This window comes from Ranitomeya imitator, chromosome 1 (assembly GCF_032444005.1).
Source record: "Ranitomeya imitator isolate aRanImi1 chromosome 1, aRanImi1.pri, whole genome shotgun sequence".
Taxonomy (NCBI): Eukaryota; Metazoa; Chordata; class Amphibia; order Anura; family Dendrobatidae; genus Ranitomeya; species Ranitomeya imitator.
The window spans coordinates 249,514,875-249,536,642 of record NC_091282.1 but is presented as its reverse complement, the minus strand read 5'-3'; the positions used below and the strand labels follow the sequence as shown (position 1 = coordinate 249,536,642).

General features: G+C 46.5%; 1 protein-coding gene across 1 annotated transcript in view; it reads left to right on the top strand.

Annotated features, from left to right (window-relative positions):
* The window catches only part of KDM2B (lysine demethylase 2B), a 327,868-nt gene that overhangs the window by 169,502 nt on the left and 136,598 nt on the right, over positions 1-21,768 (top strand). The window contains exon 11 of the mRNA XM_069755447.1: positions 12,551-13,005. Within this exon, the coding sequence (XP_069611548.1) occupies positions 12,551-13,005 (455 nt within the window). The remainder of the gene's footprint in view (positions 1-12,550; positions 13,006-21,768) is intronic.

Sequence of the window (21,768 nt, the reverse complement as noted above, 5' to 3'; positions counted from 1 at the left end):
TCACCCCCACATCATCATTTGCAGTCCCCATCACCCCCACATCATTTGCAGTCCCCATCACCCCCACATCATTTGCAGTCCCCAACATCATTTGCAGTCCCCATCACCCCCACATCATCATTTGCAGTCCCCATCACCCCCACATCATCATTTGCAGTCCCCATCACCCCCACATCATCATTTGCAGTCCCCATCACCCCCACATCATTTGCAGTCCCCATCACCCCCACATCATTTGCAGTTCCCATCACCCCCACATCATCATTTGCAGTCCCCCCACATCATTTGCAGTCCCCCCACATCATTTGCAGTCCCCATCACCCCCACATCATCATTTGCAGTCCCCATCACCCCCACATCATCATTTGCAGTCCCCATCACCCCCACATCATTTGCAGTCCCCATCACCCCCACATCATCATTTGCAGTCCCCCAACATCATTTGCAGTCCCCATCACCCCCACATCATCATTTGCAGTCTCCATCACCCCCACATCATTTGCAGTTCCCATCACCCCCACATCATTTGCAGTTCCCATCACCCCCACATCATCATTTGCAGTCCCCCCACATCATTTGCAGTCCCCCCACATCATTTGCAGTCCCCATCACCCCCACATCATCATTTGCAGTCCCCATCACCCCCACATCATCATTTGCAGTCCCCATCACCCCCACATCATTTGCAGTCTCCATCACCCCCACATCATTTGCAGTCCCCAACATCATTTGCAGTCCCCATCACCCCCACATCATCATTTGCAGTCCCCATCACCCCCACATCATCATTTGCAGTCCCCATCACCCCCACATCATCATTTGCAGTCCCCATCACCCCCACATCATTTGCAGTCCCCATCACCCCCACATCATTTGCAGTCCCCCAACATCATTTGCAGTCCCCATCACCCCCACATCATTTGCAGTCCCCATCACCCCCACATCATCATTTGCAGTCCCCATCACCCCCACATCATCATTTGCAGTCCCCATCACCCCCACATCATTTGCAGTCCCCATCACCCCCACATCATTTGCAGTCCCCCAACATCATTTGCAGTCCCCATCACCCCCACATCATTTGCAGTCCCCATCACCCCCACATCATCATTTGCAGTCCCCATCACCCCCACATCATCATTTGCAGTCCCCATCACCCCCACATCATTTGCAGTTCCCATCACCCCCACATCATCATTTGCAGTCCCCCCACATCATTTGCAGTCCCCCCACATCATTTGCAGTCCCCATCACCCCCACATCATCATTTGCAGTCCCCTATCCCCCCTTCACTTCATCTGCAGTCCCCCTTACTTCATTTGCAGCCCCAATCATTTCATGTGTAGTACCCCCTCAAATACACTTTATCATTTGCAGCCCCCTATTATTTCATCATGTACAGTACTCCCTAAAACACACCCCATCATCTGCAGTCTCACTCCCCCCCACCTCACCTCACCTATTAAAAAAACAAAAATGTTTTTTATACTTACCTCAGTCGTTCCCGGGGCGTCTAGTGTTTCCAGCAGTGAAGCAGCAGCTAGAATGTATGGGCTGCTGAGAGGACCTGACAGGAGCCCCTACATTCTAGCACATTCACTACTGAGACGGCTAGAATGTATGGGCTGTAGTCAGGACCTGCAGGGAGCCCATACATTCTAGCCACAGCCGAGCAGGAGCTGTGCAGCCGACTAGGTGAGACGCCGTGCACAGCTCCAAAAAGGCTCCCGGGCCCCAGCGCCGCAGTGCACAGTATTTTACTACATGATGGGGCCCGATCAGTAGAAGCACAACAGTGGGGCCCCGGATCTGCGGGCCCCTCTGTGTACTGCTGCTGACCGGGCCCCATACAGCAGTAATGGCTGTAATGCCCTGATGGCGGCCCTGTCCCTTCACAAACAAAGAGTTAGCACGCAGGACCTGAAAAACCATTCTGACCTGCTTCACATGAGACTCCCAATCATCTGAGAAGATCAAAATGTCATCCAAGTAAACAATCAGGAATTTATCCAGATACTCACGGAAGATGTCATGCATAAAAGACTGAAACACAGATGGAGCATTGGCAAGTCCGAACGGCATCACTAGATACTCAAAATGACCCTCGGGCGTATTGAATGCAGTTTTCCATTCATCTCCTTGCCTGATTCTCACCAGATTATACGCACCACGAAGATCTATCTTAGTGAACCAACTAGCCCCCTTAATCCGAGCAAACAAGTCAGATAACAATGGCAAGGGATACTGAAATTTAACAGTGATCTTATTAAGAAGGCGGTAATCAATACACGGTCTCAGCGAACCATCCTTCTTGGCTACAAAGAAGAACCCTGCTCCCAGTGGTGATGACGATGGGCGAATATGTCCCTTCTCCAGGGATTCCTTCACATAACTGCGCATAGCGGCGTGTTCGGGCACGGATAAATGAAATAATCGACCTTTAGGGAATTTACTACCAGGAATCAAATTGATAGCACAATCACAATCCCTATGCGGAGGTAGAGCATCGGACTTGGGCTCTTCAAATACATCCTGATAATCAGACAAGAACTCTGGGACCTCAGAAGGGGTGGATGACGAAATCGACAAAAATGGAACATCACCATGTACCCCCTGACAACCCCAGCTGGATACCGACATGGAATTCCAATCCAATACTGGATTATGGGTTTGTAGCCATGGCAACCCCAACACGACCACATCATGCAGATTATGCAACACCAGAAAGCGAATAACTTCCTGATGTACAGGAGCCATGCACATGGTCAGCTGGGCCCAGTATTGAGGTTTATTCTTGGCCAAAGGTGTAGCATCAATTCCTCTCAATGGAATAGGACACCGCAAAGGCTCCAAGAAAAACCCACAACGTTTAGCATAATCCAAATCCATCAGATTCAGGGCAGCGCCCGAATCCACAAACGCCATGACAGAAAACGACGACAAAGAGCATATCAAGGTAATGGACAGAAGGAATTTGGACTGTACAGTACCAATGACGGCAGACCTAGCGGACCGCCTAGTGCGCTTAGGACAATCAGAAATAGCATGAGTGGGAATCACCACAGTAGAAACACAGACCATTCAGACGTCTGTATTCCTGCCGTTCAACTCTAGTCATAGTCCTATCGCACTGCATAGGCTCAGGTTTAACCTCAGGCAGTACCGCCAAATGGTGCACAGATTTACGCTCGCGCAAGCGTCGACCGATCTGAATGGCCAAAGACAAAGACTCATTCAAACCAGCAGGCATAGGAAATCCCACCATGACATCCTTAAGAGCCTCAGAGAGACCCTTTCTGAACAAAGCTGCCAGCGCAGATTCATTCCACTGAGTGAGTACTGACCATTTCCTAAATTTCTGACAATATACTTCTATATCATCCTGACCCTGGCACAAAGCCAGCAAATTTTTCTCAGCCTGATCCACTGAATTAGGCTCATCGTACAGCAATCCGAGCGCCAGGAAAAACGCATCGACACTACTCAATGCAGGGTCTCCTGGCGCAAGAGAAAATGCCCAGTCTTGAGGGTCACCGCGCAAAAAAGAAATAATAATCAAAACCTGTTGAATAGGATTACCAGACGAATGAGGTTTCAAGGCCAGAAATAGCTTACAATTATTTTTGAAACTTAGAAACTTAGTTCTATCTCCAAAAAACAAATCAGGAATAGGAATTCTTGGTTCTAACATAGATTTCTGATCAATAGTATCTTGAATTTTTTGTACATTTATAACGAGATTATCCATTGAAGAGCACAGACCCTGAATATCCATGTCCACACCTGTGTCCAGAATCACCCAAATGTCTAGGGGAAAAAAAAAGTGAACACAGAGCAGAAAAAAAAAAAAATGTCCCTCTATTGAGAATCATTAGTTAGGCTCCTTGTACTGTTATGTTTGCTAATGACAGGTGTTATGAAGGCAATCCAGAAACACAGTGTGCTTAGCGATCAGAGCGCACACAGTGATCTGACAAATACCCAAAAATACAAGAACGAGCTCTGAGACGTGGAAACTCTGTAGACTGCACACCTGATCCTATCCTAAACACAACTAAAAGCGGCTGTGGATTGCGCCTAACAACTACCTAGGCAACTCGGCACAGCCTAAGAAACTAGCTAGCCTGAAGATAGAAAAATAGGCCTGACTTGCCCCAGAGAAATTCCCCAAAGGAAAAGGCAGCCCCCCACATATAATGACTGTGAGTAAGATGAAAAGACAAAACGTAGGGATGAAATAGATTCAGCAAAGTGGGGCCCGATATTCTAGGACAGAGCGAGGACAGTAAAGCGAACTTTGCAGTCTACAAAAAACCCTAAAGCAAAACCACGCAAAGGGGGCAAAAAAAACCCACCGTGCCGAACTAACGGCACGGCGGTACACCCTTTGCGTCTCAGAGCTTCCAGCAAAACAAAAGACAAGCTGGACAGAAAAAAAGCAACAAAAAAGCAAAAAGCACTTAGCTATACAGAGCAGCAGGTCACAGGAACAATCAGGAGAAGCTCAGATCCAACACTGAAACATTGACAAGGAGCAAGGATAGCAGCATCAGGCGGAGTTAAGTAATGAAGCAGTTAACGAGCTCACCAGAACACCTGAGGGAGGAAGCTCAGAAGCTGCAGTACCACTTGTGACCACAGGAGTGAATTCAGCCACAGAATTCACAACAGAGCCCTAACAGTTGTTGTGAGATGTGTCTGCTGCTAGAACTCTGTGTGGCATTGACCTGGTCTCTAATCTGAGATTCTGTTAAAGGGACTCTTGTCACCTGAATTTGGAGGGAACAATCTTCAGCCATAGGGGCGGGGTTTTCTGGCGTTTGATTCACCCTTTCCTTACCCGGTGGCTGCATGCTGGCTGCAATATTGGATTGAAGTTCATTCTCTGTCCTCCATAGTACATGCCTGCGCAAGGCAAGATTGCCTTGTGCAGGCATGTACTACGGAGGACAGAGAATGAACTTCAATCCAATATTGCAGCCAGCGGGTAAGGAAAGGGTGAATCAAACACCCGAAAACCCCGCCCCTATGGCTGAAGATTTTTCCCTCCAAATTCAGGTGACAGTCCCTTTAACCTGCAATTTCTGAGGCTGGTGACTCTGATAAACTTATCCTCAGAAGCAGAGGTGACTCTTGGCCTTCCTTTCCTGGGGAGGTCCTCATGTGAGCCAGTTTCTTTGTAGCGCTTGATGGTTTTTGCAACTGAACTTGGGGACACTTTCAAAGTTTTCCCAAATTTTCGGACTGACTGGCCTTCATTTCTTAAGTAATGATGGCCACTCGTTTTTCTTAGCTGCTTTTTTCTTGCCATAATACAACAGTCTAACAGTTTATTCAGTAGGACTATAAGCTGTGTATCCACCAAACTTCTGCACAACACAACTGATGGTCTCAACCCCATTTATAAGGCAAGTAATCCCACTTATTAAACCTGACAGGGCACACCTGTGAAGTGAAAACCATTCCCGGTGACTACCTCTTGAAGCTCATCAAAGCAAAAGGTGGCTACTTTGAAGAACCTAGAATATGACATTTTCAGTTGTTTCACACTTTTTTTTTTTTAGGTATATAATTCCACATGTGTTAATTCATAGTTTTGATGCCTTCAGTTTGAATGTACAATTTTCATAGTCATGAAAATACAGAACATTCTTTAAATGAGGGGGTGTGTCCAAACTTTTGGTCTGTACTGTATGGGATTGCATATGCTAGTAAATGTCAAATGTCTCTATCACATTAAGAATATACAGTAGAAACTAGAAGTTTACATACACTATTTAAAAAGACACATGCATGTTTTTCTCAATATCTGACATGAAATCAGAATAAACCTTTCCCGTTTTAGGTCAATTAGGATTACCATAATTATTATTTGCCAAATGCCAGAATAATGAGAGAGAGACAGAATGTTTGAAGTCATTTTTATTGCTTACTGCAAATTCAAAAGTTTACATTCACTAAGATTACTATGCCTTTAAACAATTCTGGACTGCTGATATGATGATGTCATGTGTTTGGAAGCTTCTGATTTTTGGCAACATTTGCGTTCATTAGAGACACACCTGTGGGTGTATTTTAATGCACACCTGAAACACACTGCTTCTTTGTGTAGCATCATGGCAAAGTCCCAAGATATCAGGAAATGAATTGTGGGCTTGCACAAGTCTGGCTCATTTTTGTGTACAATTTCAAGATACCTGAAGGTGCCTCGTTCATCTGTACAAACAATTACATGCAAGTACATACAAGATGAGAATGTCCAGCCATCATACCGCTCAGGAAGGAGGTGGGTTCTGTGTCCCAGAGATGAAGGTGCTTTGGTCTGACATGTGCTTATCAACCCGAGGACAAAAAAAAAGACGATGTGAAGATGATTGTGTTAATATCCACAGTGAAAAGGGTACTGTGTCTACATCGGCTGAAAGGCTACTCTGCCAAGAAGAAGCCATTACTCCAAAAGAAACATAAAATTGTTAGATTAATGTGTGCAAATGCACACAGGAACAAATACCTTAATTTTTGGAGACCTGTTCTGTGGTCTGATGAAACTCAAATTGAACTTTTAGGGCATAATGACCATTGTTAAGCTTGGAGGAAAAAGGGAGAAGCATGGAAGCCTAAGAACACCATCCCAACTGTGAAACAGGGTGGCAGCATCATGTTGTGGGGTTGTTTTGCTGCAGGAGGGACTGGTGCACGTCAAAAAATATATCGCATCATGAGAAAAGAAGATTGCTGTATATTTCGGACTATAAGATGCACTTTTTACCTTAAATTTTGGAGGAAAATGGGGGGTGCGTCTTATAGTGCGAATGCAGGCAGAGGTGTGACGATGCGGCGGTGGGCGGTGCGGAGTGCACCTGAGCAGGGTCCCTTCTTCAGGATGCCGCCGGAGGCTTCAGGAAAATGGCTACCGGAGGCCACACGTGCGCAGATTGAAATCTGGGCAGCACTCAGCTTCAGGAAAATGGCTGCCGAGATCTCAATGTGTGCACATGCGGCCTTTGTCGGCCATTATCCTGAAGCCTCCGGCGACCCACGGACACTGGGCCGCGGCGCTGCCACATTTCTGCCACCAGCATCTTGAAGAAGGGACCCTGCTCAGGTGCACTCTGCACCTCTCACCGCCGCAGCATCGCCACACCTCTGCCGCCGCCGGCATCCTGAGGATGGGACCCTGCTCCAGCTTTGCCTCACCGCTGACACTGGACCCACAGCATCGCACCCCGGGACTGCAGCATTGCCCCACTTCTGCCGCCGCCGGCTTCCTGAGGAAGGGACCCTGCTTTCTGTGACCCCTGCTGTACCACCTCCGGCTCTCAGGTAAGATACCTTAAATTTGGACAATAAGACGAACCCCCATCTTAAAAAAAAAAAAAAAAAAAAAATTAAATCTTTTTTTTCTGCTATTTTCCACCCCAAAATTTGGGTGCGTCTTATAGTCAGAAAAATACTGTATGTGGCAATACTGAAGCGACATCTCAAGACATAAGCCAGGAAGTTAAAGCTTGAGCGGGAATGGGTCTTCCAAATGGACAAAGACCCGAAGCATACTGCCAAAATGGTAACAAAGTGGCTTAAGGATAACAAAGTCAATGTTTTGGAGTGGCCATCACAAAGCCCCGATTCTCAATCCTATTGAAAATTTATGGGCAAAGCTGAAAAGGCCGGTGCGAGCAAGGAGACCTACAAACCTGGATCAGTTACATCCGTTTTGTCAGGAGGAATGGGCACAAATTCCGACCAAATATGGTGAGAATTTTGTGGAAGGATATCCCAAATGTTTGACCCAAGTCATTCCGTTTAAGGGCTATGGTACCAAGTATTAATAAAATGCAAGTAAACTTTTGGCTTTGCAGTAAGTAATACAAATACCATATATACTCGAGTATAAGCCGAGATTTTCAGCCCAAATTTTTGGGCTGAAAGTGCCCCTCTCGGCTTACACTCGAGTCAAGGTGGGTGGCAGGGTCGGCGGGTGAGGGGGAGAGGGCGCTGAGGTATACTTACCTAGTCCCAGCGATCCTGGCGCTCCCCGCCTGTCCCACGGTCTTCTGTGCTGCAGCTCTTCCCCTCTTCAGCGGTCACGTGGGACCGCTCATTAGAGAAATGAATAGGCGGCTCCACCTCCCATAGGGGTGGAACCACATAGTCATTTCTCTAATCAGCGGTAACGGTGACCGCTGATAGAGAAAAAAGCTGCGGCACCGAAGACCGTGGGACAGGCAGAGGGAGCGGGACGTCGGGACCAGGTAAGTATGTAATATTCACCTGTCCCAGTTCCAGCCGCCGGGCGCCGCTCCTTCTTCCCGGGGTCTCTGCGCTCTGACTGTTCAGGTCAGAGGGCGCGATGACGCATATAGTGTGCGCGGCGCCCTCTGCCTGATCAGTCAGAGCGGAGAGACGCCGGGAATGAGACGCCGGGAGCTGCAATCAAGAGAGGTGAGTATGGCTTTTTTTTTTTTTTTTTTATTGCAGCAGCGGCACAGATTTATGTGGAGCATCTATGGGGCAGTATGAACGGTGCAGAGCACTATATGGGGCACAGATATGGGACAGTATGAACGGTGCACAGCACTATATGGCACAGATATGGGACAGTATGAACGGTGCACAGCACTATATGGCACAGATATGGGACAGTATGAACGGTGCAGAGCACTATATGGCACAGCTATGGGGCAGTATGAATGGTGCAGAGCACTATATGGGGCACAGATATGGGGCAGTATGAACGGTGCAGAGCACTATATGGGGCACAGATATGGGACAGTATGAACGGTGCACAGCACTATATGGCACAGATATGGGACAGTATGAACGGTGCACAGCACTATATGGCACAGCTATGGGACAGTATGAACGGTGCACAGCACTGACAAACAAGATGGAAGAACTAGAAGCAGAAATATCTACAGGTAACTTTGACATAGTGGGAATAACCGAGACATGGTTAGATGAAAGCTATGACTGGGCAGTTAACTTACAGGGTTACAGTCTGTTTAGAAAGGATCGTAAAAATCGGAGAGGAGGAGGGGTTTGTCTCTATGTAAAGTCTTGTCTAAAGTCCACTTTAAGGGAGGATATTAGCGAAGGGAATGAGGATGTCGAGTCCATATGGGTTGAAATTCATGGAGGGAAAAATGGTAACAAAATTCTCATTGGGGTCTGTTACAAACCCCCAAATATAACAGAAAGCATGGAAAGTCTACTTCTAAAGCAGATAGATGAAGCTGCAACCCATAATGAGGTCCTGGTTATGGGGGACTTTAACTACCCGGATATTAACTGGGAAACAGAAACCTGTGAAACCCATAAAGGCAACAGGTTTCTGCTAATAACCAAGAAAAATTATCTTTCACAATTGGTGCAGAATCCAACCAGAGGAGCAGCACTTTTAGACCTAATACTATCTAATAGACCTGACAGAATAACAAATCTGCAGGTGGTTGGGCATTTAGGAAATAGCGACCACAATATTGTGCAGTTTCACCTGTCTTTCACTAGGGGGACTTGTCAGGGAGTCACAAAAACATTGAACTTTAGGAAGGCAAAGTTTGACCAGCTTAGAGATGCCCTTAATCTGGTAGACTGGGACAATATCCTCAGAAATGAGAATACAGATAATAAATGGGAAATGTTTAAGAACATCCTAAATAGGCAGTGTAAGCGGTTTATACCTTGTGGGAATAAAAGGACTAGAAATAGGAAAAACCCAATGTGGCTAAACAAAGAAGTAAGACAGGCAATTAACAGTAAAAAGAAAGCATTTGCACTACTAAAGCAGGATGGCACCATTGAAGCTCTAAAAAACTATAGGGAGAAAAATACTTTATCTAAAAAACTAATTAAAGCTGCCAAAAAGGAAACAGAGAAGCACATTGCTAAGGAGAGTAAAACTAATCCCAAACTGTTCTTCAACTATATCAATAGTAAAAGAATAAAAACTGAAAATGTAGGCCCCTTAAAAAATAGTGAGGAAAGAATGGTTGTAGATGACGAGGAAAAAGCTAACATATTAAACACCTTCTTCTCCACGGTATTCACGGTGGAAAATGAAATGCTAGGTGAAATCCCAAGAAACAATGAAAACCCTATATTAAGGGTCACCAATCTAACCCAAGAAGAGGTGCGAAACCGGCTAAATAAGATTAAAATAGATAAATCTCCGGGTCCGGATGGCATACACCCACGAGTACTAAGAGAACTAAGTAATGTAATAGATAAACCATTATTTCTTATTTTTAGGGACTCTATAGCGACAGGGTCTGTTCCGCAGGACTGGCGCATAGCAAATGTGGTGCCAATATTCAAAAAGGGCTCTAAAAGTGAACCTGGAAATTATAGGCCAGTAAGTCTAACCTCTATTGTTGGTAAAATATTTGAAGGGTTTCTGAGGGATGTTATTCTGGATTATCTCAATGAGAATAACTGTTTAACTCCATATCAGCATGGGTTTATGAGAAATCGCTCCTGTCAAACCAATCTAATCAGTTTTTATGAAGAGGTAAGCTATAGGCTGGACCACGGTGAGTCATTGGACGTGGTATATCTCGATTTTTCCAAAGCGTTTGATACCGTGCCGCACAAGAGGTTGGTACACAAAATGAGAATGCTTGGTCTGGGGGAAAATGTGTGTAAATGGGTTAGTAACTGGCTTAGTGATAGAAAGCAGAGGGTGGTTATAAATGGTATAGTCTCTAACTGGGTCGCTGTGACCAGTGGGGTACCGCAGGGGTCAGTATTGGGACCTGTTCTCTTCAACATATTCATTAATGATCTGGTAGAAGGTTTACACAGTAAAATATCGATATTTGCAGATGATACAAAACTATGTAAAGCAGTTAATACAAGAGAAGATAGTATTCTGCTACAGATGGATCTGGATAAGTTGGAAACTTGGGCTGAAAGGTGGCAGATGAGGTTTAACAATGATAAATGTAAGGTTATACACATGGGAAGAAGGAATCAATATCACCATTACACACTGAACGGGAAACCACTGGGTAAATCTGACAGGGAGAAGGACTTGGGGATCCTAGTTAATGATAAACTTACCTGGAGCAGCCAGTGCCAGGCAGCAGCTGCCAAGGCAAACAGGATCATGGGGTGCATTAAAAGAGGTCTGGATACACATGATGAGAGCATTATACTGCCTCTGTACAAATCCCTAGTTAGACCGCACATGGAGTACTGTGTCCAGTTTTGGGCACCGGTGCTCAGGAAGGATATAATGGAACTAGAGAGAGTACAAAGGAGGGCAACAAAATTAATAAAGGGGATGGGAGAACTACAATACCCAGATAGATTAGCAAAATTAGGATTATTTAGTCTAGAAAAAAGACGACTGAGGGGCGATCTAATAACCATGTATAAGTATATAAGGGGACAATACAAATATCTCGCTGAGGATCTGTTTATACCAAGGAAGGTGACGGGCACAAGGGGGCATTCTTTGCGTCTGGAGGAGAGAAGGTTTTTCCACCAACACAGAAGAGGATTCTTTACTGTTAGGGCAGTGAGAATCTGGAATTGCTTGCCTGAGGAGGTGGTGATGGCGAACTCAGTCGAGGGGTTCAAGAGAGGCCTGGATGTCTTCCTGGAGCAGAACAATATTGTATCATACAATTATTAGGTTCTGTAGAAGGACGTAGATCTGGGTATTTATTATGATGGAATATAGGCTGAACTGGATGGACAAATGTCTTTTTTCGGCCTTACTAACTATGTTACTATGTTACTATGTTATATGGCACAGCTATGGGGAAATAATGAACGGTGCAGAGCACTATATGGCACAGCTATGGGGAAATAATGATCTATTTTTATTTTTGAAATTCACCAGTAAATGCTGCATTTCCACCCTAGGCTTATACTCGAGTCAATAGGTTTTCCCAGTTTTTTGTGGCAAAATTAGGGGGTCGGCTTATACTCGGGTCGGCTTATACTCGAGTTTATACGGTACCTTAAAACGTTCTCTCATTCTGGCATTTGTCAGATATTAATAATTACAGTTATCCTAATTGACCTAAAACTGGAAAGGTTTATTCTGATTTCATGTCAGATATTGAGAAAAACATGTATGTGTCTTTTTATATAGTGTATGTAAATTTCTAGTTTCAACTGTATGTGCACAAGGTAACATTGGACAAAATATTCATCTCTCTTGAATGATGTGTAGAGTGTGCACTCTTAAGAGCAACAAATGCTAACAAGGTATAATGAGCATATCGTGAATGGTAGTAAAGGTTGTAATGCGAATCATAATGGAATTGAAAACCTTGAGGGGTAAAGACAACGAGTTTGGTGCCCTCCCCAATGCGCGTTTTGTATACCCTCGCCTGGGGTTTTCTCTCTGAAATGCCGCAACGGTTTGTAAGAAGACATACTGTATCTTCCTGAAATGAGCTGGTGGCTAATTCTTGCTGCCCTTGGTTCGTGCAGCATATTTCAGCTGTCAGGTTTGCATTAAGTATTTGTCTAATTTGAAGCTAAATGTACTTTAATGTCGCATATAAACTGTAAAATGCAATGTCTATTTGTGTCTCAGATTCAGAAAAGAAACTCAGTACAGACAGCTTATCCTCAGATTCTTGGTTAGAAATGGAGGAAGAGTCAGGTGATGCCCATATGCTTGAAGATAAAGATGACCATGGAGACAGAATATCCAAATTATCAGGGGATGAATCCTTAACGCTCAATAGTGCACTTTCAGAAGACAAAGAATCAGTGGAAAAGCGACAAAAAGCTACATTGATGCAATACCTTAAAAGGACTCTGTCAAATGACTCTGAGGAAAGCTCCAAGTCAATTGTCCACAGTGATTTCCCAAAAACTCCATCAGGATCTCCATCCACAGAGGCAGCTTCTAGGTGGACTCACCTCACAGAGTTTGAACTAAAAGGTTTGAAAGCTCTTGTGGAAAAACTAGAATCTCTTCCTGAAAATAAGAAATGTGTCCCAGAGGGAATTGAAAATCCACATGCACTTTTGGAGGACATGAAGGTTTGTATCCAGCAATTATTTTTTGTTTTATTTGCACTGTAAACAAAAAAAAGTGTTATTTAGGTGAAATATTGAATTATAAGGGTGGCGTTCAAAAGTTTTTTGTCAACTTAAGAGACTTTCCCAACATTGCATGATCACATATCTATATTATTGGTGATAATGTGCTGATTGTTGCTGTCAGATCGCTTGGCCTGTGTTGTTTGTGCAAAGGCACAATGAGTGGATTAATGATGTTATTCAACTAGTATCGGCTTGTCACTGTACCATTCACAAAGTGTAGGGCAGTTCTGTATTGACTGGACAGTCACAGCTGTCCACAGTGTAACTCCACTACCAAAGGCTCATCTGGCGACAACAGTGGCTGATGCTTAGCACTCTTTAACGTCTCCAACATAGTTGACGGCCATCATTTCCGCTCAGCATGAATTTGACTTTCATCAGTGAACAGCACTGAGGCCCACTTGCCCCTCATCTAGCGTAGATGACTCATGTGCCTGGTGGTGAGGTCAGGTCGTCCAGCGTGCAGGCCATGCTGCTGTAAACTGTTTCAAATGGTCTGACGTCCAACTTAAAGTTTCTCTCGCCTTCCTAAGGCTAGTTTCACACTAGCGTTTTGAGGAGCTGCGGAGGGCTGCGGACTTCCTCCGTGAAGCCCCGCCCTTCACCGCTAGCTCCGCCTATTTCTGCATGCGGCCTGCATATTTATCTTAAACATTAGGTACGCAGGTCGTGTCACTGTATGCGGATGCTTCCGCATGTGTCGTTTTGATGATGCGGAGAAAAAAAAATTGCTACAAGCTGCATCCTACGCTGGTCGCCGCATCGTCAAAACGACGCATGCGGAAGCATCCGCATACAGTGGCACGACCTGCGTACCTAATGTTAAAGATAGGTAAGCAGGCCGCATGCAGAAGTAGGCGGAGGTGCGACCAAGGGCAGGGCTTCGCGGAGGAAGTCCTCAGCTCCTCAAAACGCTAATGTGAAACCGGCCTTAAATGTGCCTGGAGTTGTGTGGCATTCATCATATGGCTCAGAAAGGCATTGTTCACAATGAAGCAGTCATCAGTGTGAGATGTGGCCAAAGGATGTTCCCTTCTGTGCCCTTCTGTGACTCTTCCAGTCTCTCTGGGTCTTTATTGCAACCTGCTTATGACACTCTGTGACGCTCTAAGCTCAGTCGCTTGAAGCCTTGCAATGGCGAGGTTCTATTCATCAATTGTTAGGTGTCGTCTTGGTCTCATGATGTCAAAATATGAACAACATGATTAGGACTGTTTAACCCCTTCATGATTTTGGATGTATCCAGACGGCCTGGTACGGATATGGATACGTCCAGGCGATTTTGCACGCACAAACTACGCGATTGCTGCTGGATATCGGCTGATTCAAACGGCTGACACCTGGCACTCGGTGCCAGGAGCGGTGCCCGCCAAGTACCCTGCACTTTAACCCCCTAAATGCTGTGATTGCAGCATTTGGCGAAGGAAAAAGCCCCTCTCCCCTTGGATCGAAGATCCCGGAACTTTAATGCGGGGTTCTGATCATTGCCATGGTGACCTGATGTCGTCATGATGACATCGGGTCACCATGGCGTTAGCAAGTTCGTTAGATCGTGCACAGTGCATGTTCTAACTAACTTGTGTCTGCAGGGCTGACAGGCTATAAGGTATGGGAATGCTCCTGCATGGCTATAAGGTATAGCAATGCTCCTGCATTGCTATACTGTATAACTGTGATCAGACAGCAGAAAGTGGAAGTCCCATAGTTTTGTGCACTTCTGGAAAGAAGGACAATGCTGACCAGAGGCCAGACTGAGTCTGTAGCAACTCTGATGACTCATTATAGTGAATGGATCCTCAGGGGTTTCATCTGAATCACGTCACTTGAAGATTTACATGGAAACCCCAAAGTAAGTGCTCAGCGTAGAGCGACGGATAAATGTGGTCCCAAAGGTTATGTAAAATGTAAAATCAATCCACAAAAAAAGCAAGTCCACACTCAGGTTTGTCACCTGTCAGTGGAGATATACGAGTCTTCCACGTTACTGGTAGTACAAAAACTCTGGAAAAGCAAAACGGCTCCTCGCATCCCAAAAAAAATCCAGCGCTCCCAAATCCAAATGCCCCTCTCCGTTCTGAGCTCCACAGTGTGCCTAAACTGCACACTGTGGGGATTTAGCATCCACATGTTTGGCAGTTTTGTAGTGATGAGAGCCTGTCTGTGCTTCTGGAGACTTGCACACAGAAATTAAACTGGTCATAATGGGTTGTGTCACTACAACGGCAGTTTGCAATTTTCACTTGGCAACATCCACTACTGCTTGTTTCTGGTAAACACCCATGGAGTCAAAATCAGCACTACACCTGTAGATAAATTCCCAAAGGGGTATAATTTCAAAATGAGGTCACTTGAAGGGGGATTCTGCTCTTCTATCACTTAGGGGCTCTATATATGGAGACAAGTTTTGGTGCTATTTTTACCCATTTCCCAGTGTGAAAATGTAAAATCTGGAGCTAAAACAAAATATTCGTGGCCAATGCCTAATGTTATAAAATTCTGTGACCAACCTGTGGTGTCAGTATGATCACTGCAACCCTAGATGAATTCATTAAGAGGTGTATTTTGTAAAATGGGGGGGATTATGCTATTCTGGCACCTCAGGGGCTCTACCATTGTGACATGGCACCCTCAAACCAGTCTAGCAAAATCTGAACTCCAATAAGGCGCTTCTTCCCTTCTGAGCTTTGCTCTGTGCCTCAAATGTGGTTTTCCACCAAATATGGGGTATTTGTGTACTCAAGAGAAATTGCACATCAAATACGGTACTGGGGTACCATTTTCTCCTGTTACCTTGTGAAAATGCAAAACTTTGGGGCTAATAAAACTTTTTTGAGAAGAAAAAAAAAAAAGTTTTTTTTTTTTTTTCTTGACTCAATGCTATAAACTTCTGTGAATCACCTGGGGGTTCAAGGTATTCACCATACATCTAGATAAGTTCTCTGAGGGGTATAGTTTCAAAAATGGTGTCACATATGGGAGGTTTCCATTGTTTAGGCACATTAGGGGCTCTCCAAACGCTACATGGTGTCTGATTATTACGTCACATTTTACATTCAAAGAGTCAAATGGCGCTCCTTACGAGACCTGGCAGTGCTCCCAAACAGTGGTTTTCCCCACATGTGGGTTATTGGCATGCTCAGGCGAAATTGCACATCAAATTTTGAGATCTATTTTATCCAGCTACCCTTGTGAAAATAAAAAAAATGGGGTCTAAAGTTTAAATTTTTGTGACTAAAGTTAAATGTTTTTTTTTTTTTCCTTCCACATTCTAAAAATTCATGTGAAGCACCTGAAGGGTTAATAAACTTCTTCGAGTTGTACTTTTGAATAACACCATTTATTTTACCATATCCTGGACCAGAAATCAGGGGGGGGGGGGGGGGGGGAATTCCAAATGCGGTGAAATTGCAAAAAAAAGTGCAGTTCCCCAATTATTTTTTGGATTATTTTTTATTTTTTTTTACCATTTTCACTAAATGCTAAAACTGACCTGCCATTATGATTCTCCAGGTCATTACGAGTTCAGACACCAAACAAATCTAGGTTCTTTTTTTATTTAAGAGGTGAAAAAAAAATCCAAAAATGTGTTTAAAAAAATTTGTAATTTTTCGGGATCTGGGGCTGGGTGAGGGCTTATTTTTTGCGTGCCTATCTGATGTTTTTTATTGATACCATATTGGTATGTATACGATTTTTTTATCGGCCTTTATTGCATTTTATTGCAATGTTGCAGCAATCAAAAACGTAATTCTGCCGTTTCGATTTTTTTCTTGCTACACAGTTTACCGATTGGATTACTACTTTTTATATGTTGAGCGGGCGATTCTGAACCCAGCGATACCAAATGTGTATATTTCATTTTTTTTCTTAAGAAGTTTTTTATTTTGAGTGGGGCGAAAGGGGAGTGACTTGAACTTTTTATTTTTTTATATTTTTAAAAACTTTTTTTATACTTTTGGCATGCTTCAATATTCTTCATGGGAGACTAGAAGCTGTGATGATCAGATCACCTGTGTTCCTGTCTATCTGTGTGTAGCAGAATTACTCACTTGCTGTGAGTGCCGTACACCGACCCTAACTCCAACATGCCCCTAAACCTAATCGAACCCTAACCACAACATACCCCTAACCCTAATCCTAACCATAACCCTAACCACAAACCTAACCCCAACATACCCCTCATCCCAATCCTAGCCCTAACCCTAACTTAAGCCTAATTCTAACCCTAATGGAAATGAATTTATTTTTATTTAATTATTTTTTCCTATCTAACGGGGTGATAAAAAGGGGTATTATTTACTTCTTTCTTTTTTTTTTTATTACTGTGATGGCGTCTTATCACAGTGATCAAAATGAACCAATAGGAAAATTTTCCTATTGTTGCCGGGTATCGGCTGGCAGATCTCGCTGGGTGCACTGCGCATGTGCCTGCCATTTTCTCCCGGAAGAAGATGCCGGGGGACATCACGAGGGAATCCTGGACTCCAGAGGTACAGGGGGGTGATGATTGGTGGACCCTATTTCTCTCTCCTCTGATGTGCTATCAGGGGTTTATTCTTATTAGCACATTTGTGACTCCTACTCACCTACCTATTTTCCTTGCATATCCCAGCCCTCCTAATTCCTCATTGACCCCCTACTGTCTCACTTTGTTTACGCTATCCCCTTATTGGTACAACTACTTTCCAACCCCCACCCCCCGAGATCCTAATTTAAAAATTTAAAAGCTCATCCATCCGTCTGACCATTTTCTCCTTCGCCACATTGGGGGACACAGGACCATGGGTGTTATGCTGCTGTCACTAGGAGGCTGACACTAAGCTGAGACAAAAAAAGGTTAGCTCCTCCCCTGCAGTATACACCCTCATGCTGGCTTCCAGAGAGCCAGTTCAAGCTTAGTGTCCGTAGGAGGCACACTGGATTTAATTCTTTCCCTTTTTTATCGGACGAAGGGGCGACAGAACCTTTCAAGTCTCATATCTCCCCGAACCAACAACAGGCGAGCACAGGAGTTCACTTCTCCATACCCTCTCCTGCGACGTGGGATGCCACTGCCTGAGCTGATTTTTGGGGGCGACGGGCCTTTTCTAGGGACCGATCTACCCCCCCCCCCTCCTTACAGACGAGCACATGGAGTGTCCTCCACGTATCCTCTTCTGCAGCCAGGTCTTTTTTGCTGGACATCTGCCCTGCCCACCAGGTTTTCCCTCGGCTGCTCAGAGGCAATTTACTTTGTGGCGTCCGTGCAGCCCCCACTGCATCACCACTGAATATGCGGTTGATGGAAGGAGACGGACGGTTCCTCTCCACCCCCCTTTCAGGGGATGGTGGATGGAGTCTCCCCAACCCCTGCACCGTCCTAATCTAGAGAGGGGAATTCCCGGGCACAGCTCACCCGTCCCAGGGTCCTGTGTGCAGCGAGTCTCTGCGTTCCACCCTCTATTTGGGGTAAGTGCCTCAGGTGGGGGGGTCGGCTGCTCTGCGGTCCTGGAGGTCTCCTTCTTAGCAGCGGCATGTTTTTTCTGGGTCCCCATAGCCTCCGGCGCTCAGCGCTGCGCGCCGGGCCGAAGCGGCAAATTTAGTCACCGGCTTCGGCCTAGCACAGGCCGCATCCCGATAGGCTCCGCCCCCTTTTCGCGTCATCCTGCTGCGCCGCCCCCCGGTCCTGGCGCTTCTCGCTCTGAGAGATTTCCTCTCCTCTAATCTCGGCAGCCATCTTGGATCTTTCTCTGCACGCCGCAGCTGCAGCTCTCCCAGCCGCAGCTTCCTCCACGTGCAGCGCTTTGAACGCCGGCTGTCGCCAGCACCACCGCTGTCTCTCTCTCCCTCTGCGGGACACAGGACCACGGGTAAGGAGACCACGTCAGGTTCTACCCTGCAGCGCCGCCCTCGCTTCCTTAGTTTATAGACCCTGAGGTCCATCTTACATTAGGGCACACCATGTCCCAGTCAAAGACTAAAAAGTCCTCAAAGGTGCATACTACCTTTTTTTCTGCGTGTACCCCCTGCCAGGCTCCACTTCCTCGGCCTCAGAGTTCCCCCCTCTGCTCAGTCTGCGATGCCCCAAGTGCCCAGGAGCCCTCCACCGCCACCGACCCCGGTGTATCTAGTCCCCCTGCGTGGGTCGCTTCACTGTCACTGTCCGTGGATTTTTTAGCCAATGCTATCAAATCCATTCAGAACCCCCCTGGGGAGCGGGGTAAACCTTTTCATGGGTTAAGAGATCCCTCCGTAACAGGGGAATCGTCGGCCAGCAGGGGCCGCTCTCTCCGGAAAGAGGCACGGTCATCCAGAAAACGGATCCGCACTACCTCTCCTGAGCACTCACCACGCCAGTCAGCTTCTGGCAGCTCCACCTCTCGCTCACCCTCTTTAGGGGCTCGTAGCGTTCACGACTCTGAATATGAGTCTGATGCATCCTTAGACCCGGATGCTCCGGAGTTTAGATCTACGGTTGACTCCCTCATTGAGGCAGTCAATCACGCCCTCAAAGTGGACGATGACCCTAATTCTGCTCTGGACCACTCAGTCTCCTTTACTAGAGCCAAGCGTTCTCATAAGACGTTCGCCTCTCACCCAGATTTCCTGGAAATAGTCAGGCGACACAGGGAGCGTCCGGATAAGCGTTTCACGGGCAAAAAGGCCCTGGAATCGAAGTATCCCTTTTCCGCAGATCTCGTTAAAGACTGGACGGAATCCCCACTAGTAGATCCTCCGGTTTCGCGCCTAGCTTCCAAAACTCTCTTATCTGTTCCGGATGGCGCTTCAATTAAGAATCCCACAGAACGCCAGCTAGACTCCCTAGCTCGCTCAGTGTACGAAGCCTCAGGTTCTTCCCTATCTCCCTCCTTCGCCGCGGCTTGGGTGGCCAAGGCAATGGTTTACTGGGCAGATGCACTAGCAAAATCAGTTCAGGAACAGGATCTCCCGTCTGAGGTGGCGGACCTTGCCAAACAGATTGCCATGGCTGGTGATTACGTGATGTACGCATCTCTCGATGCAGCGGACTATGCTTCAAACGCCATCACCATCAGAAGAGCTATTTGGCTCAGAGAGTGGCGCGCAGATTCCTCCTCTAAAAAGTCTCTGATTTCTCTCCCTTTTCAGAGCGGGCGTCTTTTTGGAGAAAAGCTAGACCAGCTTATTTCCGACGCTACAGGGGGAAAGAGCAAGTTCCTCCCCCAACAGAGGCCCAAGGCTGCCTTCCAGCGCCAACAATATTTTCGCTTTCGGTCCTTTCGTAGCAGTCCGGCCTGGTCCAATCCTGCCGCCTCTTCCAGATCGGACCGATCCGCTCGCTCAGACAGAGACGTTTGTCCCTCTTTCAGGCCGAATCAGTCCTGGCGAGGAAAGCCTAGGCAACCCAGAACCAGAGGGTCCAGGCCTGCCAGATTCCCTTCGCAATGACACGGGAACTGTTCCAGTCGACACCTCCAAAGTAGGCGGACGTCTACTTCTTTCAGCAAGCCTGGCTCTCCGTCATCCACGACGAATGGGTCAGGGATCTGGTGTCGTCTGGCTACAAAATAGAGTCCTCTGCCTCCCTTCCAGCACGTTTTTTCCCTCTCGTCTCCCGAGTTCGGGGGCTCAGTCTCGCGCCCTTCTTTGCGCCATTCATTCCCTCCGCCAGAGCGGGGTCATTGTTCCGGTTCCGGAACACGAGAGGTTCAGAGGTTTTTACTCAAACCTCTTCGTCGTGCCAAAAAAGGACGGGAAAGTGCGCCCCATTTTGGACCTGAAGCTCCTGAACAAGTGTGTAAAAGTACGGCACTTCAGGATGGAATCGCTCCGGTCGGTCATCTCCTCGATGGAGAGAGGGGAATACATCAAGGATGCCTATCTTCATATTCCAATATTCCCGCCACATCAAAGGTTCCTCCGTTTTGCCATCCTAGAGGACCATTTCCTATTCACGGCCTTACCCTTCGGTCTTGCCGCGGAGCCCAGGGTATTCACGAAAGCCATGGTGGCCGTCATGGCCATTCTTCACTCTCGAGGAGTGGTCGTGTTGCCTTACTTAGATGACCTCCTCATAAAAGGTCCGTCTTATCAGGCCTGCGAGGCAAGCGTCCGCATTACCTTGGATTCTTTTTCGCGCCTGGGCTGGTTGATCAACTTGGACAAGTCCTCCCCCGTTCCTGCCCGACGGATCACCTTTCTGGGAATGATCCTGGACACCTCAAGGGGACTGGTCTTGCTTCCTCGGTCCAAGGCCCTAGAGCTTCAGCATGGAGTTCGGACGCTCTGCCATCCTCGCCCGCGACCCATTCGGTTCGTCATGAAGATCCTGGGCAAAATGGTAGCCGCAATAGAAGCGGTCCCCTTCGCTCAACTCCATCTCCGCCCCTTACAACACGCTCTGCTGGACAACTGGGACAGGAGTCCCTTATCCCTCGATCGTCCATGCCCTTTGTCCCCGCGGATCAGACAATCCCTCTTATGGTGGACCCTGGGTTCATCTCTCCTCCAGGGGAAGTCTTTTCTCCCGATCCGCTGGTTGGTGGTAACTACCGACGCCAGTCTCCTCGGCTGGGGTGCGGTGTTTCTACACCACTCTGCCCAGGGGCGTTGGACAGTTCGGGAGTCGAGGCTCCCTATAAACATCCTGGAGATTCGTGCGATCAAACTCGCCCTGAGACGCTTTCACTTCCTGCTCGCGGGTCACCCAATCCGAGACCAATCGAACAATGTCACAGTGGT